Here is a 25,000-nt window from a genome sequence, read left to right as displayed (position 1 = left end):
ATTCCAAAAACATTATAAATACGTTATATTCGGATTAAAAACAAGCTCTGAAAATTAAATATATAAAAATTATTATCAAAATTAAATTGTCGAAATCAATTTAAAAACACTTTCATCTTATTCCTTGTCGGTTCTTGATTCCAAAAACATATAGATATGATATGTTTGGATTAAAAACACGCTCAGAAAGTTAAAACAAAGAGAGGTACAGAAACGCGTGCTATCCTTCTTAGCGCAACTACTACCCCGCTCTTCTTGTCAATTTCACTGCCTTTGCCATGAGCGGTGGACTGACGATGCTACGAGTATACGGTCTTGCTGCGTTGCATTGCGTTCAGTTTCATTCTGTGAGTTCGACAGCTACTTGACTAAATATTGTATTTTCGCCTTACGCGACTTGTTTACTATGTGCATTTGTATGCTGGTGCTTGAGATGTGCTCATCTCCATGAAAAGGGCCCAAGGCCTACTCATTAAAACATTCAGACTTCAGACTTCTCTTTCTCTCTCTCTCTCGCTCTCTCTCTCTCTCTCGCTCGGAGACCACGACATCAAGTAAAAAATCAAAAAAACAATTAAGTAGATGTGTACTGCCGGGCAGTACATACCCCAAGCGAAGTCGTCCATCTGTGTGTACATGATTCTCTCTCTCTCTCTCTCTCTCTCTCTCTCTCTCTCTCTCTCTCTCTCTCTCTCTCTCTCTCTCTCTCTCTCTCTCTCTCTCTCTCTCTCTCTGTCTTAAAATGTGTCATCGATGACGTGTTTTCATACTTGCTAATGCGGCAGGCTAATCATGACGTCAAATTGAAACTTCTTGAAGTCTCTCAGAAAGGGACATGAAAACCATGTGGGGGTTACTGGTTTGGGCTGAAAAAAAACCCAACTCCACCTAAAATTCAAGCGCCTATGGGGCTGAATTATGCAGCATAAATTGTGAAACATCAGGATATCTCACACTTTTAATTCTGCCATCATGTCAAATCTGACAACAAACCTACCCACAAAATGTCATAAATATCGGTGTAGAATTGAGACTTAACGGTTTTTAACTGCCAAAAATAAGTTTTTTTGACTGGAATAGTTTGTCTTGAAATTCAGTTTGGGACAACGGAGCCACCCACTAAATTTCAAAAAGACAGGTGAAAATTTAAATGTAACGGTTTTCAACTGCCAAAATTATGTTTTTCTTCTGGAAAAGTATGGAGTGAAAATCAGTTGGGGACAACGAACCTACCCACAAAATTTCATAAATATCGATGAAGAATTGAGATTTAACGGTTTTTAACTGCCAAAAATAAGGTTTTTTGTCTGGAAAAGTATGTCTTAAAATTCAGTTTGGGACAACGGACCCACCCACTAAATTTCATAAAGATAGGTGAAGAATTGAAATTTACCGTTTTTTAACTGCCAAAATTATGTCTTTCTTCTGGAAAAGTATAGAGTGAAAATCAGTTGGGGACAACGAACCTACCCACAAAATTTCATAAATATCGGTGAAGAATTGAATTTTAACGGTTTTTAACTGCCAAAATTATGTTTTTCTTCTGGAAAAGTATGGAGTGAAAATAAGTTGGGGACAACAAACCTACCTTTAAAATTTCATAAGAATCAGTGAAGAAATAGGATTTAACGATTTTTTAACGGCCTTTAAATCATTGGTGATGTCATCATAACCCAGTCGTTGTAGTTGTCGTCGTAGTTGTTGGTGTTGTTGTTGTCATGTTCGTTGTCGTGATTGTTGTTGTTCTCGTGTTGTTGTTTTTGTTGTTGTTGTTGTTGTTGTTGTCGTCGTCGTCGTCGATGTCATTTGTTGTTGTTGTTATCGTCGTCGTCGTCGTCATCGTCGTCGTTGTCAGAGGTTATTTCTAAAGATTTCATTGATAGTCTTTGTTCTCGTCACCAAGACTTGCTAAGAACAAGCTTGGAACAGCAAGAGTTCCAAGAACAAGATTAGAACAACTCATTACATCATTACCAGTACGTCATTTGTATTTAGAACACACTTTAGAAAAAAACTCTTCAGCTACAAACCAGTCACCCTCACATGGCGGAGGTGTTTGTCTAAACCACTTACTGAAATGTTTTGAGGTTTAATGACCATACACATGTTGAACCGGTGAGTGTCTTCCGCTGCTTAATTCGCAAATAACTATTTTATTAAAGTCCGCTTGAAACGCTCAAAGATGAAATTCCATGTTAAAAAGTGACAAAAGTTTCACATTTTCCCGTTGTAACAGCTTCCGATGATATTATATGAAAATTCTGATCCTCTGAGAGGATTCCCCGAAACAAAATCAGTTTGTACGCCTAATTTTAATAGAATTGTCCAAACAGTGTCGCTAATATTGTGCTAAAAGATGAATTCTAGAACAATGTCCAGACAGACACCACTTGGCCAAAAAATTTTCAGTGCTGGGAGATGAAAAAAAAAACTACCTCGCTACGCGCGGGCTTCGCCCGCGCTCCGCTTGGATAAGGCATCCACTGACGGAAGTATCACTGTGTTCTGCCGATGTTTTCTTTGAACTCGGGTTTGTTAAAAACAACGGCAGAACACAGTAAGGGAAGTTGCTGTGTTCTGCCGTTGTTTTTTGAGAACTTAAATCGGTTTAAATGGACTTACTTTATGAAATCTCAGGAACTAAACGTCATTGAGACCTAAAACTTACTGACAAAATGCGCGCTGATGTGCTCATAATGATGACATAAAAATCTCATTTTTGACAAAAATGGACTTGCTGTGTTTTGTCAGAGGAGGGCAGTAGTGTGTCTATTCGCATCACCCGCCAAAATGTAATTCACATTTCCCGTGATCACGTTCTGGGGCTGAAGGCTGTGTGGAGCATTAAAATTCTTAATGATGTCCTGTAGCCAGGCACTCCTAGTTCGCATGAGTACCGCGCTAATCATTCCCCCTCACTTCACGCCTAACCTTTTGTGAAGCAGAATTTTAGAAAATGAAACAAAAGCTGCTGCTCAAACTACCGTTTTTGCTCATTAACATTTGAGGCGTATTTTACATTTTGTGTTTGCACAAAGCTAAAACAATGACAGTGTGTAGGTACTTCATAGCGTTACATCCGGTAGTGAGACCCATACACAAAAACTTCAATATCCTTGTAGTTAATCCACAACAATACAGCCCCACTCTATCTTGCTCTCGTTATTCTCAACTAGGAAGTACAGGTTGCATAAAGAGAGCACATACCTTTGTCACAGTTGTTATGCGGATCACAGAGTTGATTGGGAGCACATCCACCGTCATTCTCGCACGAACATGTCTGGTTTTTGTCACCTGAAATCAATCGCATGAACCAATCATCCAACAAACCAACCAACAAACAAACACAAACAAACAAGCAAACAAACAACAAAACAACACCATTGAACACAATAGAGACGTGTATGTTTTATTACCTTTCAATCCTAGTACACCAAACGAAAGTGCGAGGCATAAAGCCGTCACGACATCCCATGTATCAGACATCTTCATTGTAGCCGCCGGCTATACTTAGGTTTTGCTCTTGTGGTTGTTTGAAAGTCTAGTTTTGTAAGGAATGCGCTCCGCTATGGGCGAGCAGTACAACTGCCTATCTATGACTGACAGAGGGCATGCTACCTGCGATCAAATACTGCGTAACGTATACCTTTTCAACACGAAAGAAAACCAGGAAGTGAAAAACAATATTGTCTGATCTCTGCATGCACATTAACAATAGGCACTAATACCATTATTGGATTTCAAGATTGCACGATGACGGTCTATTGAATAGAGTGATACTTAGCATTAGATATTGGATTTCCTCTTACGTGTGAAAAGCTGCATGCACAGAGAGAGAGAGAGAGAGAGAGAGAGAGAGAGAGAGAGAGAGAGAGAGAGAGAGAGAGAGAGAGAGAGAGAGAGAGAGAGAGAGAGAGAGAGAGAGAAAGAGGGGGGGGGAGGGCAACTCAGAACTCCACGCAGAACTCAGAACTTTATTAGGGAAGGTTTTAGGCAAAGCCTAATCTTACAGCCTGTCCCTTTTACAAACATTTCATACAGACGCACACAACATTAAAAGGGAAAAGTAAAAGAACATTCGCATTTGGAGAGAGAGAGAGAGAGAGAGAGAGAGAGAGAGAGAGAGAGAGAGAGAGAGAGAGAGAGAGAGAGAGACATACAGAGCAAAAGAGAGAGGAAGAAAGAGAGGGAGAGTGTTTGCTATATATGTCGGCTCACAATGTGTGTGTGTGTGTGTGTGTGTGTGTGTGTGTGTGTGTGTGTGTGTGTGTGTGTGTGTGTGTGTGTGTGTCTGTGTCTGTGTCTGTGTCTGTGTCTGTGTGTCTGTGCATGTGTGTGTGTAGAGCGATTCAGACCAAACTACTGGACCGATCTTTATGAAATTTGAGCGGAGAGTTCCTGGGAATGATATCCCCTGACGTTTTTTTCTTTTTTTCGATAAATACTTTTGATGACGTCATATCCGGCTTTTTGTAAAAGTTGAGGCGGCACTGTCACACCCTCATTTTTTAATCAAATTGATTGACATTTTTGTAAAGCAATCTTGGACGAAGGCTGGACTTCGGTATTGCATTTCAGCTTGGTGGCTTAAAAATAATTATTGACTTTGGTCATTAAAAATCTGAAAATTGTAATAATTTTTTTTTAATATAAAACGATCCAAATTTACGTTCATCTTATTCTACATCATTTCCTGATTCCAAAAACATATAAATATGTTATATTTGGATTAAAAACAAGCTCTGAAAATTAAAAATATAAAAATTATGATCAAAATTAAATTTCCGAAATCGATTTAAAAACAATTTCATCTGATTCCTTGTCGGTTCCTCATTCCAAAAAAAACATATATATATATGATATGTTTGGATTAAAAACACGCTCAGAAAGTTAAAACGAAGAGAGGTACAGAAAAGCGTGCTATGCAGCACAGCGAAACCACTACCGCGCTGAACAGGCTCGTCAGTTTCACTCCGTTATGCACAAGCGGCGGACTACGGTCATTGTGAAAAGATGCAGTGCGTTCAGTTTCATTCTGTGAGTTCCACAGCTTGACTAAATGTAGTAATTTCGCCTTACGCGACTTGTTACTCTCTCTCTCTTTCTCTGCTAAGAGCTTTTAACAAATCTCGGAAGAAAGTCTCTGCTGACTTTCAATTGTTTCTTTCACAATTTCTGATGTTTTATATATATATATATATATATATATCAGAAGTTGTGAAAGTAACAATTGCTGCGGAATTCGTTCACCAACCACTGAAGCAACATGAATCACTGGACCCGAGGCTAGAAGCAACATGAATCACTGGACCCGAGGCTAGAAGCAACATGAATCACTGGACCCGAGGCTAGAAGCAACATAAATCACTGGACCCGAGGCTAGAAGCAACATGAATCACTGGACCCGAGGCTAGAAGCAACATGAATCACTGGACCCGAGGCTAGAAACAAAATTAGTTAACAACATTTAGTACATTGAACCCCCCTTTCAGACCTCAAAAAATCTGAGAAGTTCAGATCTTAAAAAGGAGGGAGTCTTAAAATGGGGTTATGTTTACAAAAAGAGTTGACATACTGCCAAGGTATGTTTTATAACTGAAAACATTTACAGCTAGGGGGTTGAGAGTAATCCAATCAAAAGAGGCATGTGGGCAGAACCCGGAGTTTACGAAACCAAAACTATGCACAGATACAATTTTTCAAAATTTCCCTCATTAAACCTCCTTGACATTGTGTTTAATACGTACTGTACCTTTAACTCAACAGTAAAAATAATAAACATGTACCGCTTGTAAGTGTATTAATTAATCTTCCATAAATATACTTTAATCGCATGCAAAGCCAGTTTAAATTGTTGCTCAAGAAAATTGGTTGATTAAAATCAACAGGGGGCTGATGCTGTGTTTTGATAAAAGAAGGGGTACGGGCACATGTTTTGTTTGGGTTACATGTGTTGCAAAGTATTTGAAACCTTAACGGCGGTATTATTGTATATACTGCGTGGTGCCCGTGTTGAAAGGTGAATACCATTTGGACCAGCCATGAGAGATGGATTATTGCACGCGGGGTATATCTTGACAGGCACATTTTAGAAGAAATGATAATGAAAGTGACAACAAAAGGTGGGTTTTTTCAAGCGAGGTGTCCGCAATCTGCATGGAAGAGTATACCTCTACGTCAGTGTTTGTCCAAGTGGTTCAGTTATCAGATGAGACTCTTTCTCTCTCGCTCTTTAAAAATGAAAGGGTACGAGCAGACAGCCTTTTGAGTCATGAGGGAGAGAGAGAGAGAGAGAGAGAGAGAGAGAGAGAGAGAGAGAGAGAGAGAGAGAGAGAGAGAGAGAGAGACTGAGAGTGAGAGAGACTGAGAGAGAGAGAGACTGAGAGAGAGAGACTGAGAGAGAGAGACTGAGAGAGAGAGACTAAGAGAGAGAGAGAAGACTGAGAGAGACTGAGAGAGAGAGAGAGAGGAGAGAGAGAGAGACTGAGAGTGAGAGAGACTGAGAGAGAGAGAGAGAGACTGAGAGAGAGAGAGACTGAGAGAGAGAGACTGAGAGAGAGAGAGAGACTGAGAGTGAGAGAGAGAGACTTAGAGAGAGAGAGAGACTGAGAGTGAGAGAGAGAGATAGAGACTGAGAGAGAGAGATAGAGACTGAGAGAGAGAGAGATAGAGACTGAGAGAGAGAGAGAGAGAGAGATGGAGACCTTTTATATTCTAATGTTGTGTCATTATTTAAATTGTCTTTGCCTGAGAACATGATAATGAAAACGTGCAAGGAAAATTACATAAGAATCACAAAAAATATTTTCGATCTCGCGCACTTTCCCCTTTTCTCCCTTTTACATATTATGCTTTTGCACTTAATCCCTCCATACTGCACTTGGTTTCTTTACTTTCGCATGTTTTGTTTCAAGTAGTAACAACGGATGCTTGCACTATACGGATAGTCGACATGAAACAATTCAAAAGGTACTAATAAGTTAACTTACCTGCTACACAGCCCAAGAGTACCAGATGCAAGATAACAACAGTTCCAACTGTGTTAACATCATGCAATATCTTCATGGTTCCAGAAACACATTCCGATATCAACATGCCAAAAAAACCAGCAAACTGCTACTAACTCAGTATTAGCTGCCACAATAACGCTTATCGTTCAACAATGTGTTATATATGGTTACTCCAGACGACAGGAAAAGAGGAAGTGAAATGGCTCTTTAAAAATAGTTCCCTTTGTTTCTCAGATCTTTGAAATTGCCCGCACAATCACAAAAGCAATAGAAACTATGCCCATGAAAATGTATTGAATACGTTGTTATTGCTTGTTCAGTTCAAGTCGTTTTTTGGGTCGCTGCCAAAACCCGAACACTAACTGACAAACACATCAATGCTCGCTGGGTAGAACGGACGCAATTACAAAACAGACGTGTTGGTTATTAAACATGCATGAATTGAGACGTATGCAATAATATAGGGAGAGAGGTTACAACACGAGTGGTTTTTTTTATATGGCTTGTATTTCAGTCAAGACCCAGCGGATGAATATCAAGGGACTCAAGAGCCTCTGGCGAGTGAGTCCCTTTGATATTCCCGATGGGTCTTGACTGAAATACAAGCCATATAAAAAAAAAAAACACCACTCGTGTTGTAACCTGTATATCCCATGAAGATCTAAAAGACAAAGTGTGACGGAAACATCAAGCTTTAGGTGTATGTTCAAATGAGGCACTGAGGGCTTAACCTCTGCACATACCTTATCATGAAGTTATTCTAAAGCCACGCCTGGTGATCTATGTCAAGTTGGTGCATAATGGTGGCTTGGCTGTCCCCCTCAGTTGAAAGCCTCTTACACGGATTTGACTGAATACCTAGTGGTTACACACGCAGTCCTGAGATATTGGACACCTTCATTGTCTATAGGGCCTACTGCGCCGCAGAAGAGTTAGAAATAATCGCAAAATGCATTAAACGGCTTGTACAGAGAACAATCGTAGTCTATGATGTACCGATAAGAGCGTGTGTACCGATAATAGAACGCCTGTAACTTCACATGAGCATAGCCTGAACATAATTATTAGCAGTGCTGTATGGCATGATTGCTTGTTTGACTTCTGTTTTATTTGAGAGAGCACCAACGAGCGAACACACACACACACACACACACACACACACACACACACACACACACACACACACACACACACACACACACACACACACACACACACACACACCACGGGGGATAACCTGATTAAGGCCGAGCGGAAGCCGAAGGCCGCGCCTGACACGTTTGAAGGCAAGTTTTGTCTGTTTTCTAGGTATTGTTTGATTTATGTCGGGATTTAAGGTAAGCTACTGATTCAGCGATGACTAACTTTGTTTCTCGATGCATAAAAAGTCAGGGAGCGGTTGATATTTGCCCGTAAATAGCCTTCAAAGCTGAAAATGTCGGCGATCGAGCACCGGAAATGGCTGTTCGATGGGTTTCGCAAGTAGAAATGTGCTTTATTTCACCAAATCAGCTCGTATTTGACATCGGTTTGGTATTCTAATGGACGATGGAGTCATTGAAGGTGCAAAGAAGTGCTATTTCGGGGGTAGAATATATCGACCGAGCCTGTAGACGAAAGGCGGTCAAATATGCGAAAGTCAGTACGCCGAGAGCTGCCTACCGCGAACTGGATAGCAGACGCGGCACGTGTGAACGAAATTTCAGAAAAGCGTACATCTGTACAGTGCAGCAAAACGGTTCTGTGCATCATTGTCAATGTAAATAGTGATCAACTTAGAAGCACACGTACCCTGTTGCCTTTAGATAACGGCACACACACTAAGCCAAATAGCTGTCTCTCGTGTACACCCACACACACACTCACGCACATACACACCCATACATACACACCCACACACACTCATTCTAATGGGTTTGGAGCATCTGTTTCTACAGATGCAGTCTGAAGACGAAGAAATGTTGGTTCTTGTGGCAGAGGAGGTGGACCTGTGCCAGGTCCATCCGGATCCGCTGCTCCGGCAAAATCTTTCGCCTATGGCAAAAATCTAAAAAGACACATAAGGGAAGTGCACTATCAAGGTGAACCCGTGGGGGAGGGGGGTTGGGGGTGAGATCCCTGGCCTCAGTGGAGGGGGCACCATAGTATGACGGCATAATTGCGACACAAGTAAACATTACATATATCACTTCCACATTGATAATTTACTAATTATCCATGACATGTATAAATATCAATGCGGAATTACCTATATAAACGCACAACTATGACTATTTCTAACGTTTGAGGCTGTTATGCAATCAGGAAAATTATCCAAAAGGAATATATTTTACTTCTATAACTGCAGCAGAAGGGATCTAATTCAACCCACAAAAGTGTTGTTGCTTTTTCAAACATGTAGGTCCACTTCTTGTGGGCGTCAGGTTTGCCTGACTACAGAGAATGCACCAGGGTGTATTTGTCGGTGGTTTTCTCGGATCTTGCTCCTTGTCAAAAACATTTTTCTGCATGATCTATCTTTCTTTTCTTTTCTGCATGATCTATCTTTCTTTTCTTTCTTTATTTGGTGTTTAACGTCGTTTTCAACCACGAAGGTTATATCGCGACGGGGAAAGGGGGCAGATGGGATAGAGCCACTTGTCAATTGTTTCTCGTTTACAAAAGCACTAATCAAAAATTTGCTCCAAGGACCTTACTGGGAGAATGCAAGTTTCCAGTACAAAGGACTTAACATTTCTTACATACGGCTTGACTAAAATCTTTACAAAAATTTACTATATTCTATACAAGAAACACTTAACAAGGGTAAACGGAGAAACAGAATCCGTTAGTCGCCTCTTACGACATGCTGGGGAGCATCGGGTAAATTCTTCCCCCTAACCCGCGGGGGGGGGGGGGGGGGGGGGTCTGCATGATCTAAAAACAAATAGAAACGGCTACAGGAAATGCACATACATTTATATATTATCACAGATATTTGTAACTTCTGGAGATTTTGGTAAATGTATAATATGTGGATTCACAGGTATATTACAATTGCTTGTCTTAACATGTGCTTGTATAAGACCTCAATGAAATGAGTAATTTTACTTTTGGTGCTACTATGCTGCCATAGATCACTTTGGACAGTTTCCTCTTTAGTCTGCTGGCCGGCAAAGTTACCAACGGCAGAGTCCGCTATTATTATACAATTTGCGGCTGCCCTTTCACCCTTTCTTTGAAGGCGTACAAATCCTTGCTGCTGCACCCCCCTCTATGACGGCTTACTAGCGCCAAAACTAAAACTTAGTGATTAACACGTGAAAGTTACTAATTTTCACGAGAAAATTACAATTAAGACGTGAAAATTACTAATTTTCATGTGTTAATGACTAATTTTCACGTGTTAATTACTAACTTTCAAGTGTTCATTTCTAATTTTCAGTTTTGGCTCGCCTCCTGACGGCTTAATAGCGCCAAAACTAAAAATGAGTAATTTTCACGCGTTAATTACTAATTGTCATGTGCCTGCGCAAACAGTTTATAACGGCTTCATTGAGAAGACATGTGAACATTCTGAGATGGTACCCGACAACAAAAACTGTAAATCCACGCCTATCAAAGAATGTTTTTTTTTCTTCAAAAGCTATTTGCAAAATGAACAATCTATATGTCCATAACACATACTTCGATTAAAGTGAACTCGACTTAACAGCAAAGACCAATTTCTATCTTCCGTTTTGGCGACGACGACAAATTGCTCCATTTTCCAGCGGGAACGGCTCGCAAAGGCGCCGTCCCGACTGTGTGAGAGGGAAAAAAGAAGGTCACCGTCACTTGTCGTCGTGCCGAGTTGTCGGGCGTCTTCCCCGCAACGTCACTACTGTAGTAATTTCGCCTCACGCGACTTGTTTAATTTCCATATAAGGTAAAAGGTGGTATAAAGCTTTGGGAAAAAACCAGCAAACCATTGTGTAAATATGTGAGCATGCGCTTTGAAGACCTAAACCAATGTGTAAATATCTGAGCATGCGCACTTGTGGTCAAAACTCGTCAAATTTCACTGTACGTTTAATTTTAGCTGCGCACGAATCTTCAAATACCAAGGCTTGAAAACAACAATGGCGCTCCAAGGAAAAGGCGATTTTTCACCGGTTCGAAACAAAATCTCCAGTCTAATAACATTGGAATAATGTTATTCCCCTAGGGGAAGGACTTCTAATATGGACCACCTTTTGTTTCATGCTGATACCTAGCTTGTTTTCTTACGAATAAGTTTCATTTTGTGTTTGGTAGTCCTCTCTTATGTTAACCGTTAGGCCTAATTAGAGTGAAATAGCTTTGATAGACATTCAGCAAAAATTAAATACAGACACATTTACAAATGGTCGATATTAGGAGCCTGGGCGCCTAATATGGACCAGTTAAGTGGCCTTCACGAATCACTGCAAAAAGCCCCATATACTTCAAAATAACATGATACAACTTAGTGTACAAGTCAGACTAATTAAAATATGCTTTAGATTTATCTGTTTCGGGTTGATGAGAGCATTATTTGAAGCACACCAGGAAACTGAAGAAGCTGATCCAAAACAGAGTGAAAATAAGTGAAATTATCAACTTCCACGAAAAGAAGACTTTTTGTTATATTTTTTTTAAATCTCGAGGGCTAGTTATAGGTTATGTCCAGCAAGCTTCTTGATGAAATAATGAAAATAGCCTTTAGCTTTTATTTTCTTCGATTTGTTGAAGGTTGTCCATATTAGGGGACTCGCACATACTTTGAGATTTTGTTATTATTTTTTGTTTGCAATAGAAACTCGGGGTCAACACTGCTAATATGTAACAAATACGGTCTTAGCTGTCATATATAGCAATTTGTGTGTGATACCTGCTTTGGCTGTGGACAGAAACGAGTCCGTTTTAGGCGGCAAATTAAGAGTGAACGCTGCCTAACGGTTTTGAGATTTGTGTTTCTGCAACTGTTTTGACATGTGCAAGTTATCCAGAGAGGGTGAATACAACGAATAAAACGTTTTTGAGCGCTCTAGCGCCGTTAGTTTGTCAGAACAGGAGGTGGTCTATATTAGGAGCCGGTCCATATTAGGAGCCCTTCCCCTATATCTATTATCTTGGATCTGGAAAAAAAAAGATTTTTTTTTTTTTAATTTTGTTCACTTACAACTAAAATGCACATGTAAAGCCGAGCGGTCTTAGCTTCACATTTCTGACACCAATTTGTAAAGCCGAGAGTGGTCTTAGCTTCACATTAACTCTAACTATCTGTGTCTGTGTCTTAGATGTTATGCGTGTTTAAAAGTCATTTGTCAGGATGGCAATCACACGACAGGACGAACAGGCACACAGAATATAAACTCAAGAAGAGGCAGGTGAAGTTCAACATTGTATTGAATCAAAACAAATCATGAAAACAACTCAATACAATGCATAGGTTCTTTTCCGAAAGTATATCTGTACATTGGTTCACTCTATTCCTACTTAAAAAAAATATTCTAAGTCCTAAAATGGCTGAAAATGTGGGCATGACCCGTAGCAAAATACGCTACTGAAAAATATATTCTAAGTCCTAAAATGGCTGAAAATTTGGGCAGGGGTTCTGGGCCTGAACAAAAATAAAAGTAAAAGAGCAAAGCGACGCCACTTTACTCGCCGTGTGGTAACCTGGGACTGCGGAACGTTTTTTGTTATCCCTGTTAGTTCAGTCCACAGGGCGGAATCTGGTATACCATTTAGACACTTAGTCAGGTTGCTTGCTCAGACTCCGGAGGACAAGTTAGAGTTGACAACAAATACTTCAATACTAGGTTGGGACCCGCCCACAACCGTTCGGTACTAAGGTTGGGACCCGCCCACAACCGTTTCTCAGAAGTATTGCTGTAACTCTAAGAGGGAAGTCTGGTATACCATTTAGACACTTGGTCAGGTTGGTTGCTCAAACTCCCCCTGAACCTCAAAAACTAACAGCTTATATACCTTCCATGACTGTTCCTGACGTCACAGCTAAGGAACAAATGAAAACGTCGCTCTGGGACCACAGAACAAAATGGGGAGGGAGGGGGAGAGTTTCGAGGCTGCTGTCAGCCTCCTTAGAAGCTACAGTTAAAATCCCTCAAAAATACACAAAAACTCTTCCACTAAGAAAACTACATCAAAAACGCTATGAAGAAATACATCAATAAAATGGAAATTCTACAACGCATCATTTGATACCAAACACCCACAGGTGATTAATACTGCGAACAAAGCGCAAAACCTCTGACTATTACCTCGCAAAATAGTCATGTCACACCAAAAAACGTATGCAGTTACAAGTTAACCACAATCAAACAGGCTTCTCGTATGTAGATGATAAACATAAAATCTACATTCTACTAAACAAATGAATACAGAATACATATTTATATCGAATACAGGGGTAAAAGAAAGATTGATAGAAAAGCTACAGAAAAGAGAGAGAGAGAGAGAGAGAGAGAGAGACAGAGAGAGAGAGAGAGACAGAGAGAGAGACAGAGACAGAGAGAAAGAATGTGTGTGTGTGTGTGTGTGTGTGTGTGTGTGTGTGTGTGTGTGTGTGTGTGTGTGTGCGTGTGTGTTCGTCTGTGTGTAACAAGTGTTATTAACAAAAGCACAGCAACATAGAAGTAAAGAATCAGATCAAAAAGGAAAAGGGGGTTGGGGAGGAGGGAGGCGAGAGATGGATGTAGAAAAGACAATCCACACAAACAAAGGCGTAGGGGGGTTAGCGACACGAGAGGTGACCGATGGGTTAAAAAGACAATACAGAAAGGCTACATGGGGAGAGGGGGGAAAGGGGTTCACAGACTGGCCCCTCCGTCCTCCATAACTTGAATCCAGTCAGTTCGGCGCCATGCATCGTGTCACAGCCAATTAAATTCTACCGCGGGAGAACAATGAGAAAGGACTGGACCATACCTATTTCCAAACCCTTTACAAAGGTAAAGAACAACTCCGATAATACTAACTTAGATAATATAGTCTGCTCTCTACGCCTTCTCTTCTCCTTCACTCTATAAACTTTAAGAAGAAAATTGCATGTGGAAAAAAGACAAATTATTCCTGTAGTCGCTTTTCTCCACACACATAGGAAATGAAACCTTGAAAGCTACATTTCTCTCGTCTGCAGAGATCTGCTTGTGAGATCTAAAAGCGACAAGCAATAATGATTGTGAACGGTAAAGAATGAACGGTAACGACAATTCCTACAGCAAGCACTTATTTTCTGTATCCTTATCAGTACGTGCTGCAAGAACAATTCTTTTTATTTGACGCCAGGCCACCGCAAACGATATATCTAGTAGTTAAGGACAGCACTGAAATGTCGCGGGACACATAATGCTGCGTCGCCCAAAACAAATAACGGCCGTTTGGGTGTGACGAAAAGAAGAACAGGGCCGAAATGCTATGTAAATTATGAGCAGTTCTTCCAAAACCATTTAAAGAATATGACACTACCAGCCTGTTTCCGCATATTGAGCCAGAATTTTTTGTTTTGGCAAATCGACGTTGCAGTTCCGGAGCAAATGATCACAATTTCTTTGGAATTTGTGTTTAAACGTGTTTTTTTCTCCATAATATAACAATGCACAGCTCGAAAATATGGCCAAGAACAAATATATGGTACTTCCGGGAAGAAAGAAGAATAACAACATTCTTGTCCAATACGACTTGCAATTTACCGTGTGCACTGTATAATCTCCCTACCTTCAAAGCAGACATCTTTATTTTCTTCCAAGGGAGAAATCGTTGGTCATAGAGTCTTGCAGGACCCAAACATACTTCTGCACGCTTTCTTTTCTTTTCATATTCAGTTGCTTCGCAAAAAATAATGAGATGTCATTGGTTTTCTCAACTTGTCAAGTCAGTCAAAACGACCGCAGAACACAGAACTGGGAAATGACACTGATTGAAATACGAAAGATCTTCGATGACGAAAGTATAAATGACGTCATGTGGTCACACCTATCTCGAGAACTAAGCGTCGCTCAAAACCAGCGCCCTTCCATTAACACACTCATTTGCCAAGAGACCGACTTTAGAACTCGTGACGTCAAATGTTCGAGAACAAATTGCAATATTTGTTTCCAAAATACGTCATGTTTGGCCGATGTGTTGATTCTCCAGTGTTTCAGTGTGAACTCAATATAAGGTCCGAGCTTACAACAGACGCTGAGAAATATGACATCAAATGATCGGACTACTTTCAAGCTCGGATGCACTAAACACACCCCATTGTAAACAGACTTCCGGATCAGGCGTCGAGGCCCTGTATGGGATGTAAAGAGACGCTGGGATGAGTCCAAAAACATAACAACACCACGTCTTACTGCATTAAAAGTGTACTAAAGAAATTACACAATGTTCTATTGTAACTCACGTTGGGAATCCCTCGCGACTTTCTTTGTTTAGTTAGGCACTGACGGGGGTCTCGGCAAGCCCCGACCCCCCTAAGTGCCCCACTAAACAAAGGAAGTCTCTCGTGATTCCTAACGTAAGTTAAAAATAGAACATTGTGTAATCTCTATGTTTTCACAAGTACAGATTCTGATAATCATCGGTCCACGCTATCGCTCATGTCTCTCTGACAGGATGGATAATTGCTACGCGGAGTACAGGGAAAGAAAGTGGCTAAAAGCCCAAATCTATCAAAACAAGAATACAGAGTTATCTCCCATATGTTTTTCGCTAATGTTTCTAATAAAAGACGAAAGACGAACGTGATTGTAGAATGGCCGACTTCGACAGTGATCTCAGTTCTGTTCTTCACAGTTATGATAAAGACATCGTTCTAAGGTCAAAACAAAGTGGAAATGTTGAGACTGCTGTGGGAAGGAGACCGTGATATTGTTGCATCACTCCCAACTGGTTACGGAAAAAGTTTCGTCCGCTCCGTAGCCATTTTGTTATGATCAAGTGACAAAGTTGATTATCACGTGACACTTTTGCCATATTTAGAGTTGTTTGCACAGTATAAATACATCCGCGAAAGATAGCTCGCTTGAAACTGTCTTACTGTTACGTAACAATTTCTTTGTCATTTAAAACATATACAACACCATGAAAAATCATTATCGACGATCGCGAATCTGCTTATATTAATAACACATAACGAAAAGCTCTAAATATGTAAAAAAAATAAAAAAATAAAAAAATCTATTTCCTCTCCCGAGAAGGAAAACAAGGGCACCATGTCAGGGATGAATGAGACCTGAAGGGAAGTAACTCATTTTACCTGAGTTCAGGATGAAGTACAGTAAGTATCGCTTGAAAATAGACATACTATACTGAAATCTTGGAAAGTTCGCATACTTCACGCTCCGAGTGGACGAATTTTGGCGATTTTTAACAAGAAACTTACTCTTATAAGCACTTCAAATGTCAATGCAGTAAAGTAAAAAGATCATAATATCATTGTTTATCAATAATACATACACGAAAACGCAGATTTCAGGGGAAAGGGAAGGTAGCGAGTGAGATGTGATTGGCACTGATTTCCGAGTTCTCTCAAGTTTTTCTTTCGGTTCTCGCTGTAGTTTTAAAGAACGTCTTTGTTTGTTTGTTTGTTCCAAACACGAACACTAACTGACAAATACATCAATGCTCGATACATTTGATTCATTTGTTTACCTAGGTCCGATTGTCATGGGAAGTAGCAGATATACGTGAGACAATGAAAAACATAAGTCATTGATTCGTTCATATTCTAAAGTGTGTTTGTAAGAATACGTTGTGAAGGTCTTTTCATTTTCTTGCGGTTCCTAAATCAAAAAATCTGAAGATCGCATGCATAAAACATCGTTATGCGTTATATTTTCTTTGTCAATGTGAAAACCTTTGTGTACTGAACAATGTGATACAAGAGGTACACAATCCAACAATCAAACATCATGAGTTCAACTTTCAAATAAACAACACATTTTTAATGTTGGTGCAGAACAGAGTAGATGTGTTGATTTCTTTGCATTGCAAGCTGGTCGTACACGGGAGGATTTTCCATGAGCTCCATATCGGCACTTGACGTAGAAACACGGTAATGACCGTTTTGATCTGCTTCCTCCGTCAGTATTCTTGGACAGGTCCGAAAGTCAGGACGATCTGGAACTGAGCGGGGAAAAAATATGTCAATAGACTGAGTGGTTCCTACCTCAGTAAGAGGACGCCTTCCAGTCTTCTTCTTCTTCGTTCATTAGCTGAAACTCCCACGTTCACTCATATTTTTGCACGAGTGGGTTTTTACGTGTATGACCGTTTTTACACCGCCATTCAGGCAGCCATACGCCGCTTTCGGGGGAAGCATGCTGGGTATTTTCGTGTTTCTATAACCCACCGAACTCAGAAATGGATTACAGGATCTTTTCCGTGCGCACTTGGTCTTGTGCTTGCGTGAACACACGAGGGGGGATAAGGCGCTAGCAGGTTTGCACATAAGTTGACTTGGGAGGTCGGAACAATCTCCACCCTTAACCCACCAGGCTGCTGCGGCCAGAATTTGAACTCACGACCTTCCGATTCGGAGGCCGGTGTCTTATCCACTAGACCACTGAGCCCGTCTACGCCTTCCGGTAAAAGGTCACATGCTGATTTCTCTGTGTCGGTCATTTTGACCAAACTTAACAGTTGCCAACGGATGCAAAGTAAGCACTTGCTACTCGCCCCAAAAGTGTCTGCTTGAAATGTTACAGAATTATTTTGGGTGAGCTCTTCTCTAACCATCCAATGTCAATAAGAAGCGACCAGTAGATTTTGAAAAGTGTCCAATTTGTGTGTGTGAATATTTAGTTCAATGTTTGTGTTCTTGTGTAGTTTCATACTTCACCAACACGGAATATAGGGTGCCCGTCGTGATTTAGAAGAAAAAAAGCCGTATAGTTGTACTATATTATGTGTATATTCAAGCTACATGACGGTAACGTATAAGACGGGACAGAGCCAGGCGTCATCTAACGGCCCTGCCAATATGTTTTTCGTAGTGTGCTCTTGTGAGCAAAGTCCATATCAAAAGTTGAAACATGTATTGTTTCAAAAAAAGAAAAACAAGTCGCGTAAGGCGAAAATACAATATTTAGTCAAGTAGCTGTCGAACTCACAGAATGAAACTGAACGCAATGCCATTTTTCAGCAAGACCGTATACTCGTAGCATCGTCAGTCCACCGCTCATGGCAAAGGCAGTGAAATTGACAAGAAGAGCGGGGTAGTAGTTGCGCTAAGAAGGATAGCACGCTTTTCTGTACCTCTCTTTGTTTTAACTTTCTGAGCGTGTTTTTAATCCAAACATATCATATCTATATGCTTTTGGAATCAGGAACCGACAAGGAATAAGATGAAAGTGTTTTTAAATTGATTTGGACAATTTAATTTTGATAATAATTTTTATATATTTAATTTTCAGAGCTTGTTTTTAATCCGAATATAACATATTTATATGTTTTTGGAATCAGCAAATGATGGAGAATAAGATAAACGTAAATTTGGATCGTTTTATAAATTTTTATATTCTTTTACAATTTTCAGATTTTTAATGACCAAAGTCATTAATTAATTTTTAAGCCACCAAGCTGAAATGCAATACCGAAGTCCGGGCTTCGTCGAAGATTACTTGACCAAAATTTCAACCAATTTGGTTGAAAAATGAGGGCGTGACAGTGCCGCCTCAACTTTCACGAAAAGCCGGATATGACGTCATCAAAGACATTTATCAAAACAATGAAAAAAACGTATGGGGATTTCATACCCAGGAACTCTCATGTCAAATTTCATAAAGATCGGTCCAGTAGTTTAGTCTGAATCGCTCTACACACACACACAGACACACACGCACATACACCACGACCCTCGTTTCGATTCCCCCTCGATGTTAAAATATTTAGTCAAAACTTGACTAAATATAAAAAAGAGGAAAGAACCCAGTAACGTAGATGACGGTTATGTATAACCCCCAAGTCTATTTTTCCGCGTTGTTGCCTTAGCGATGTTAAACTTAGCGATGTACATGAACTAACATCTTTTGAAAGTTGTTTTAAATATTTAATGATATTTGTGTGTAAAAGGTCCCCAAAATGGGATCACATTTTATTCCCAGCATAAATTACTGCTTTTGCGCCTTTTTCCCCGGACATTTACTTTTAGCCATGATGCCGACGCACAAGGATATCCTCCTGATCACAACTGACTGCAGCACCAGCACTGATAGTCGTGTCATTTAAAATGATAGTTAGTGTGATCAGAAAGAGCGTGTCTATTACACACACAAAAATTAAAAACAAAGAGACTGCCAACGTTCCAAAATTCAGAATCAAAAAACAAGAAAGGTAGGTTGTTGGAACGTTTGTTATTGACAAAACAATACATTCACAAATAAATCGACCCAACGGTCTTTTAAGTGCACAGACAAACAATAATGAAAACTTATCTGGCTGATTTTTTCTTCCGCCTGCCACGAAGCCGCAAGCAGAAGAAAACATCAGCCAAATAAGTTTTCTTGTGGCAGGCGGAAAAAATATAAGCCAGATAAGTTTTCGTTATTGTTTGTCTGTGCACTTAAAAGACCGTTGGGTCGATATATTTGTGAATGTATTGTTTTGTCAAAAACAAACGTTCCAACAACATACCTTTCTTGTTTTTTGATTCTGTGTCTATTATAAAACAAAATGATGTTCTCAAAATGTAAACCGGGACGGTAACGTAGATAACGTTTTTCGGTACATGTAGTATGCGTTGCTCTTAGAACTATGAGATACAAGCAATTGACATGTATTGATGTGCCGTAGTTAGCTCACGACCGACCATAACAGAGGTGAGAAAAGTTTTACTTTTACATCTTTTTGTATTAGCTGCAGGACATTGACTTACTGAAATGGTCGCTTCTTATTGACATTGAGCATTAAGTATAACAGTAAAATAATATCATCTAGTATTTACTAGATAAAAACTATATCTGTCACATTGATATTTTCAGAACATGTGTGCGTTTGATTAAGCATTACAAGTTTAGCACAGTCCTTTTAAACGCCATCTACATAACCCTTGAAATCAGAATAAACAAGAGGAGAAAAAAAAGAAACTAACCAGCTGCTAAAAGTGTGTTTGTTGTGTCCCTTGATTCCTCGATGTGTGCATATGTGTTTCTATCCAGTCGCGATTTATATCGCCTGCAATGGCAAATATAACATTAGTTTTGGTCACACACACACACACACACACACACACAAACACACACACACACGCACACAACACACTCACACACTCACGCACACACACACAACACACACACAACACACAACACACACCCACACTCACGCACAACACACACCCACACCAATATGATTATGGAAAGACAGCTTCTCAACATATTGAGATGACCGAATGGCAAAGAAGAACATTATCTGTCAGCAAGTCAAAACCCTTAGTTTGTGTGTGTGTGTGTGTGTGTGTGTGTGTGTGTGTGTGTGTGTGTGTGTGTGTGTGTGTGTGTGTGTGTGTGTGTGTGTATGTTATTGTTGTGTGGATAGTTTGTGTTTGTTTGTTTGGTTCTTTGAGAAACAATATTTAAAATGTAAATTAGTGAAGGTATGTTGTCACCTGACAAGGAGAAACACCAAAGCCACAATCAGTGTTAGCGCAGCCAGAGCACCAACCCCCGCACCAAGGATTGTTCCAATGTGTGTTTGTTTGTCCACCGCTGAACAAAAAACATATACATAATTAGAAAGTTAAGAAATTATGGCAAGGGCAGCACCTTTGAAAACACTATTCATATGTCTGTTTAATAAACATCATTTGATGACAGTGAGCATAACTGCCTACACAAGAAGCCAAGTGTTTCCATTTCAACCATATCTTCAGGACGTCTATAAAGTTAAAGCGTCCTTTGTTGTTGTTGTTGTTGTTGTTGTTGTTGTTGTTGTTGTTGTTGTTGTTGTTGTTGTTTTTGTTGGTGTTGTTGTTGTTCTTCTTCTTCTTCTTCTTCTTCGTCTTCTTCTTCTTTCGTCGAGATTAAATGAAAACAAGGGCACATGCAAAAATGCTTTTCCAATGCGTTACCAGAGAGCATTTCGCTTTTGCGTTACAGACAGAGATGCAACAAAAACCGGAGCTACACAAAATCGGTTTCCATCACAAATGTCAAATGGGGCATAACTCCTGTACCTTGTCACACACAATATTGTCATGTTATTCTGACATAATCCCTGCTTATCATCGGCTCTTGTTTTAAAGCGGCAATAGATGCATGTCTCTTTGTTTGCAAGAAATGTAATAACGTCTTGCAGTTGACCAGTTGTGGATCTCTCTCCCCGTCTCTCTCGCTCTCTCTTTCTCTCTCACGTTTGTCCTCTATCTCTCAAACTCAAACTCTCTTCCCCTATCTCTACCAATCTCTCTCGCTCTCTATTTATACGTGATGGTTTGACTGCATGTATGATATACATTTTGTCAAGAGAGTTAGGCTGTCACGTACGAAATGAATTCAAATTACCATTTCAGAACGCAAATGTTTTTTGCATTGACCACGAAAATACAATGCAAAACACTCACAATCGTCAGAACAACTAACTCAAGGAACACTAAAAGCAGGCGTTCACAGAGCTAACTGTTACACATACTCTTGTACGAGGAATTAAAAATGACGTTAGACAAAATTGTATGAATAAAGGGTGGTTCTGGTAGGCATTACCTTTCTTGCACAGAAATAATATTTAGTACCAAGTAAACATCTACGATTTTGGAAATAAATCAGGGTTAAGAATGAATATTGACAAAACAGCAATTGTTTGGTTAGGAGGTAATATAAATAGTGATGTAAGGTATATGCCACACCTTGATTTTGAAGACTTCTGTCTTGTGTGTGGCGCACGTTAAATGTCAAAGCAGCACCGCCCTGATATCACCCTTCTTGGTGGACTGGGCGTTAAGCAAACAAACAAAATTCCCAAATGAAAGGAGCAAAATTGTATTATGAAATATTATTACAGGATGGAAAGCGTCCAAATTGTTGTACAAAATGGGAAGATAAATTAGAAGGCGATGTTGGAAATTATGTTTTAAGTATGTAACGAACATTTCTGAAGTGAAACTTAAATGGTTTCAAATCCGAGTATTGCATAGGATTTTTTTTTTACCTTATCCCAGCGAAGCTGGAGGTATCCCGTGAACGCTATACTGTAATCGATTTGAGAAATGTGCACACCGAATAATACATGATAAAGAAGGATTCTTTGTGCCCGGCTACGTGCTACAGTTGGAGATGGAAGTTCACCAAAAATTGGGACCATACTAACAAAAATACGGTGGGTGCAATAGTCGCCCCCATTTTTTCAGCAAACGCCACCCAAGGCCGCTTTGGACGGGTAGAAATTCCGTAGTTTCCAAGTCTATGGATAAAGCTCGCGTAAGAAGAATACGTCACGGTCGAAAGTCTTTGACGTCAATTAATGCATCATGACGTCATGCCTCCCTGTAGTCTTTCTCTTTCGCGCAGTGTGTGTGTTTGTGTTCATTTTGTGCACATGTGTTAGTGTTACTGTTTGTGTGTGTGTGTGTGTGTGTGTGTGTATTTGTGTGTGTGTGTGTGTGTGTGTGTGTGTGTGCGCGCACGCGTGCATAAGTCTGTACTCGTGTGTGTGTAAGTGTGTGTGTGGGCATAAGTGTATGTGTGTGCGTGTATGAGTGTTTGTTTGTAAAGGTGTGTATGTCGGTCTGTCCATATGTGCGTATGGGTGTAACTTGGGGTGTGTGTGTGTGTGTTGGTGTGCGCGTGTGTGTGTGTGTGTGTGTGTGTGTGTGTGTGTGTGTGTGTGTGTGTGTAAGAAAGACTGAGAGAGAGGAAGAAAGAGTGTGTGTGTGTGTGAATGTGTGTGTGCATGAGTTTGTGTGTATGTTTGTGTGTGTATGAGTGTGTATATGTGTTTGTTTGTAAAGGTGTGTGTGTGTCCGTCTGTCTATGTGCGTATTTGTTTGTTTGTTTGCTTAACGCCCAGCCGACCACGAAGGGCCATAATTATCAGGGCGGTGCTGCTTTGAGATATAACGTGCGCCACACACAAGGCAGAAGTCGCAGCACAGGCTTCATGTCTCACCCAGTCACATTATTCTGACACCGGACCAACCAGTCCTAGCATGCACTAACCCCATAATGCCAGACGCCAGGCGGAGCAGCCACTAGATTGCCAATTTTAAAATCTTAGGTATGACCCGGCCTGGGTTCTAACCCACGACCTCCCGATCACGGGGCGGACGCCATACCACTAGGCCAACCGTGTATGTGCGTATGAGTGTGTGTTTTGTGTGTATGAGATTTGTGTGAGTCAATGTGTGTGTGTGTGTGTGTGTGTGTGTGTCTGTGGGTGTGTGCGTGCGTACATGCGTGCGTATGTGTGTGGGTGTGGGTGTGTGGGTGTGTGTCTGTTTGTATAAGAGAGAAAGAGAGAGAGAGAGAGAGAGAGAGAGAGAGAGTGGGTGGGTGGGTTTGTGCGTGTGCGTAAGTGTATGTGTGTGTGTATGTGTGTTTGTTTGTAAAGGTGTGTATGTCCGTCTGTCTATATGTGCGTATGGGGGTGTGTAACTTGGGGTATGTGTGTGTGTGTGTGTGTGTGTGTGTGTGTGTGTTCGTGTGTGTGTTTGAGAGAGAGAGAGAGAGAGAGAGAGAGAGAGAGAGAGAGAGAGAGAGAGAGAGAGAGAGAGAGAGAGAGAGAGAGAGAGAGGTTTGTCTTTCGCTGGGGTATGCAGTGCCTTGGCGTTGCACATCTACTTAATTAGATATATATTATCTGTAAAATTATCAAATTTTAAGATGACAAGGACAGCACTTTAGGTCAGTGTTATTGGAAATATGATGTGTGCTTGTGATTGTGAACCTATGTTTTATGTTTTATGTGTGTCGTCCTATACAATTGTTGTTATAATCGTTTACAGACAGGCAGGGTGTGCGAAAGAAAAATTTCCATTTTTATGTAATATTTTAATGGACAATAAAGTGCTGTTATCCCAGCGAAGCTGGAGGTATCCCGTGAACGCTATACTGTAATCGATTTGAGAAATGTGCACACCGAATAATACATGATAAAGAAGGATTCGTTGTGCCCGGCTACGTGCTACAGTTGGAGATGGAAGTTCACCAAAAATGGGGACCATATTAACAAAAATACGGTGGGTAAAATAGGCGCCCCCATTTTTTCAGCAAACGCCACCCCAGGCCGCTTTGGACGGGTAGAAATTCCGTAGTTTCCAAGTCTATGGATAAAGCTCGCGTAAGAAGAATACGTCACGGTCGAAAGTCTTTGACGTCAATTAATGCATCATGACGTCATGCCTCCCTGTAGTCTTTCTCTCTCGCGCAGTGTGTGTGTTTGTGTTCATTTTGTGCACATGTGTTAGTGTTACTGTTTGTGTGTGTATTTGTGTGTGTGTGTGTGTGTGTGTGCGCGCACGGGTGCATGAGTCTGTACTCGTATGTGTGTGCTGTGTGTGTGTGTGTGTGTGTGTGCGTGCGCACGCGTGCATGAGTCTGTACTCGTGTGTGTGTAAGTGTGTGTGTATAAGTGTATGTGTGTGCGTGTATGTGTGTTTGTTTGTAAAGGTGTGCATGTCCGTCTGTCCATATGTGGGTATGGGTGTGAGTTTTGTGTGTATGAAGTTTTTTGTTAGAGAGTGAGTGAGTGCGTGTGAGTGAGTGTGTGTGTGTGTGTGTGTGTGTGTGTGACTTGGTGTGTGTGTGTGTTTGAGAGAGAGAGAGTGTGTGTGGGTGTGTATGTGTGAATGTGTGTGTGCATGAGTTTGTGTGTATGTTTGTGTGTGTATGAGTGTGTATATGTGTTTGTTTGTAAAGGTGTGTGTGTCCGACTGTCTATGTGCGTATTTGTTTGTTTGTTTGCTCAACGCCCAGCCGACCACGAAGGGCCATATCAGGGCGGTGCTGCTTTGACATATGACGTGCGCCACACACAAGACAGAAGTCGCAGCACAGGCTTCATGTCTC

At 40.6% G+C, this 25,000-nt stretch overlaps 2 protein-coding genes across 3 annotated transcripts in view; both read right to left on the bottom strand.

Annotated features, from left to right (window-relative positions):
* LOC138947534 (scavenger receptor class F member 1-like) overlaps positions 1-3,646 on the bottom strand; it is a 31,827-nt gene extending 28,181 nt beyond the window's left edge. Inside the window, exons 1-2 of one of the 2 annotated variants that reach the window (XM_070319025.1) lie at positions 3,417-3,646; positions 3,208-3,294 (exon numbers count right to left, since the gene is read on the bottom strand). In XM_070319025.1, coding sequence (XP_070175126.1) covers positions 3,208-3,294; positions 3,417-3,492 — 163 coding nt within the window. In that variant the 5' untranslated portion in view covers positions 3,493-3,646. The remainder of the gene's footprint in view (positions 1-3,207; positions 3,295-3,416) is intronic. The other variant, XM_070319024.1, reaches the window with a different exon arrangement.
* An 8,734-nt stretch (positions 3,647-12,380) lies between these two features.
* The window catches only part of LOC138947533 (uncharacterized), a 27,193-nt gene continuing 14,573 nt past the window's right edge, over positions 12,381-25,000 (bottom strand). Inside the window, exons 6-8 of the mRNA XM_070319023.1 lie at positions 20,608-20,707; positions 20,095-20,177; positions 12,381-17,129 (exon numbers count right to left, since the gene is read on the bottom strand). Coding sequence (XP_070175124.1) covers positions 16,948-17,129; positions 20,095-20,177; positions 20,608-20,707 — 365 coding nt within the window. The 3' untranslated portion in view covers positions 12,381-16,947. The remainder of the gene's footprint in view (positions 17,130-20,094; positions 20,178-20,607; positions 20,708-25,000) is intronic.

This window comes from Littorina saxatilis, linkage group LG14 (assembly GCF_037325665.1).
Source record: "Littorina saxatilis isolate snail1 linkage group LG14, US_GU_Lsax_2.0, whole genome shotgun sequence".
Classification (NCBI taxonomy): domain Eukaryota; kingdom Metazoa; phylum Mollusca; class Gastropoda; order Littorinimorpha; family Littorinidae; genus Littorina; species Littorina saxatilis.
Note: the sequence above shows the minus strand (reverse complement) of the source record. Positions and strands in the feature narration are given on the sequence as shown.